Source organism: Protobothrops mucrosquamatus, unplaced genomic scaffold (assembly GCF_001527695.2).
Source record: "Protobothrops mucrosquamatus isolate PMUCROS unplaced genomic scaffold, P.Mucros_1.0 scaffold332, whole genome shotgun sequence".
Lineage (NCBI taxonomy): Eukaryota > Metazoa > Chordata > Lepidosauria > Squamata > Viperidae > Protobothrops > Protobothrops mucrosquamatus.
Genome location: NW_015386671.1, coordinates 455,544 through 458,686, shown reverse-complemented (window position 1 = coordinate 458,686; position 3,143 = coordinate 455,544). Strand labels below are relative to the sequence as shown.

Sequence of the window (3,143 nt, the reverse complement as noted above, 5' to 3'; positions counted from 1 at the left end):
CCCGAGCAGAGGCACGCAGGCCTCTATTTATACCTTCTGATCCCCGGGCAAGTTCAACCAATCACGAGGCGGTCTTTTCCCGCCTTGCGCATGCGCGCAAGGCCGGCGCCACTCAGTCTGGTCCCGGGCAGCTTTTGCAAATGCCCGGGACTCTTGCAACGTCCCGAGCCTGCTTTTGCAGGCTCAGGACACAACAATAACCTCCACAAACCTTAAATTAAGAAAGAGGAGAAAAATATAAGTTTGATGTTAAAAATTCCTTCAAGCAAGTGGGGCACAGCAGCATCTACAGGTTCTTGCTCTCATCATTCTAACAATTGCAGCACCAGAGTGCAATTTTTCTTCTTTGGGGCATGCAAGACTTAAGCTCCTGTTCTAAATGCCCAGATATTCTGAATGGAATATCCTTCCCACCATTGCTGAATTGACTACAAGTATTCTTTTTTTTTTTTTTTGCAATTGGATAGAACCTGGTGCTTTAAATGGAGACTGGTTGAGCTAGGGATTTACGTTTTCTCAGAGCCCAAAATGACCATCAAACCGCTTATAGGAGGAAAAGATCACATAACATTTTGACAATGCAGAAGTCACAGCCTCAGGATAGAAATATGAATCTTTTTTCACAGTTCTTAATAGACTTTCATCATGTTCTGAACAGTTTGCATGTCAAAAGGTCATACTTGTTTTTATTATAAAGTAAAGGGCAAATATCTTTACCTCAGGAGAATAGGTTAGGCAGCAAACATCTAAATATTTAAGGAACGAAAGCTTCTATAAAGAGAAAGTTGAGAATAATCCCATTGTATTTTTTTACACAAAGAAAGCAATAGTTAACATACTGACAAAAGATAGGCTTTTAGGATTCTCAGCAGGTTTACATCAAAGGTGTACAAAAATCTACATCTGGTAGATGTACTGGTATTATAAAGAGTACCCCTGGAGTGAACATTTATAAACTCACCATAAGAGACAGAAAAGCCACTGAGGAAAGATCTTGTGCCTGAAACTAATCTGAGATGGTACACTTAAATATATTTTATAATAAGCACAGTCATTATAAGATCAATTATATGAAAACTTCAAGAAAAAGTGCACAAGACTGAAGCAAGTGTCAAGATGATTAGTGGGCAAGTTCATGAAAAGTAATGAATATCAACAGTAAAATCTGATAGAGGCAAGTTAAAGGAAGATGGGAGAACTGGATTGAAATCCTTTACAACCAGAATTATGGAATGAGAGAAACATTTGTAAAGAGGGTATCTACATGCGTAGGAACTGCTTCCATTAGTAAGTAAGGTAAGTAGGCAATAATTTTGCTGTCAAATAGGAAAGCATCAAGGACAGATAAAATACCCACTGAACTGTTGACAATTGCACTGTTAAAAAAAACTGGTGGCTAAGAGACTAGTTTATACTGTATATGTATACTGAAGAAGGAAAATGCAAGATAATACTTAAAGTATCAATCCAATGCACTAATCCTGATGCAAACACATTTTTGTTTATAATATATTATTTATAGTTTGAATAGTTCTGAATATGGGTAATTTTATGTTTATTTTATAATCTTTATAGTTTCAATAGTTTTAATATGGGTTTTATGTTGTTTTAACTCCTGACGAGGAGCCTCCCAGAATTTGGTATAAGATGGACAGCTATACAAATGTTTCAAATTAACAATAAATTATAAAAAAGAGAGAACTGCACATGGTGTATGAAATGCCAAATTAATATGCAACTTTTTGAAAAGCCAGAGAGATGAAAGGTTGGTTTAGCTAATAAACAAGATGGATAATGGAGAGAGCAAAATAATGCAGCAAAGAAGTTCATCCATCCTTCTCTCACTGCTACAAAGTAATGACTTCTTCTTCTTCTTCTTCTTCTTCTTCTTCTTCTTCTTCTTCTTCTTCTTCTTCTTCTTCTTCTTCTTCTTCTTCTTCTTCTTCTTCTTCTTCTTCTTCTTCTTCTTCTTCTTCTTCTTCTTCTTCTTCTTCTTCTCCTTCTCCTTCTCCTTCTCCTTCTCCTTCTCCTTCTCCTTCTGCTTCTGCTTCTGCTTCTGCTTCTGCTTCTGCTTCTTCTTTTACAGTTCCAGTGTTGAGGGAAATACAAAGTCAATAATGCTGTAGATTTTCCAGAATTATGGAAAATTAAGGCTAATAATTATGCTAAATCACCTGATCATTTTATTGAGGATTCTTTACAATGTGCAAAAAATGATTGTAAGAACTGAGTTTGGAGAAACAAACAGAGAAAGGTTCTAAACAGAGAAAGGAATGAGACAAGGGTGCATTTTGTCCCTTTAATGTCAATCTGTATTCTTAATGATCTTTAAGATCAAACCAAAGATACCTTTATTTCCTCGGAGTCAAGAATAGATAAATATGCACAATATGCTAGAGGCAGTGTCAACTTATACAAGACTTAGAACTAATGAGAAACTTCCTGGCAGTGAGAGCAATTAACCAGTGGAATGACGTCTCCAGAAATTGTGGGTGCTCCAACAGTCAGAAGAGACTGGATAGTCACTTGTCTGAAATGGTATAGGATTTCCTGCTTGAGCAGTGGGTTGGGCTAAAAGACCTGTAAGGTCCGTTACAATTCTATTATTCTGTCATTCTCTTATCATAAAGAATGGAAACAAAGATCAGTATACTTAAACAGTAGGATTTCCAATGGTATAATATATAGCTGTGAAAGTTGAATTGTTAAGCAACAGTGAGAATTAAAAAGAAGTGAGGTATGATTGAATAATGAATTTAGGGATAATTACTAAAAATAACCACATCTGTAAGAAATAGAGCAACTTAAACCAATAAAGATAATAATCAGCAAATAAAATCTCATAAACCTGGAGGATGTGGCTGAGTGGATAATAGACTGGAAAGATTATTATGCTTGCCAAGACTCAAAGCAATAGAATAGGAAAACAATGGATATGGTGGATGGAATAAAAAAGATTACTGGAATGTCCTTGGAAAAATTACAGGTTCCCCCCCCCCCCAAGATAGGTCAATTTGACTGGCATTTGTTCATGCAGTCATCAGGAATCAAACCAGATTTGACTACATATCACTGTCTGAAAATTACTATTTTACTGGACTATTATGATAGAATTTCAGATTAGTATTGCTGTACATTAGTGA

General features: G+C 36.0%; 1 protein-coding gene across 1 annotated transcript in view; it reads right to left on the bottom strand.

Moving 5' to 3' along the window:
• LOC107286844 (uncharacterized protein K02A2.6-like) overlaps nt 1-536 on the bottom strand; it is a gene marked incomplete at its 3' end in the record, with an annotated part of 3,667 nt that extends 3,131 nt beyond the window's left edge. Inside the window, exon 1 of the mRNA XM_015815276.1 lies at nt 511-536. Coding sequence (XP_015670762.1) covers nt 511-536 — 26 coding nt within the window. The remainder of the gene's footprint in view (nt 1-510) is intronic.
• Between the last annotated feature and the right edge of the window lie 2,607 nt (nt 537-3,143).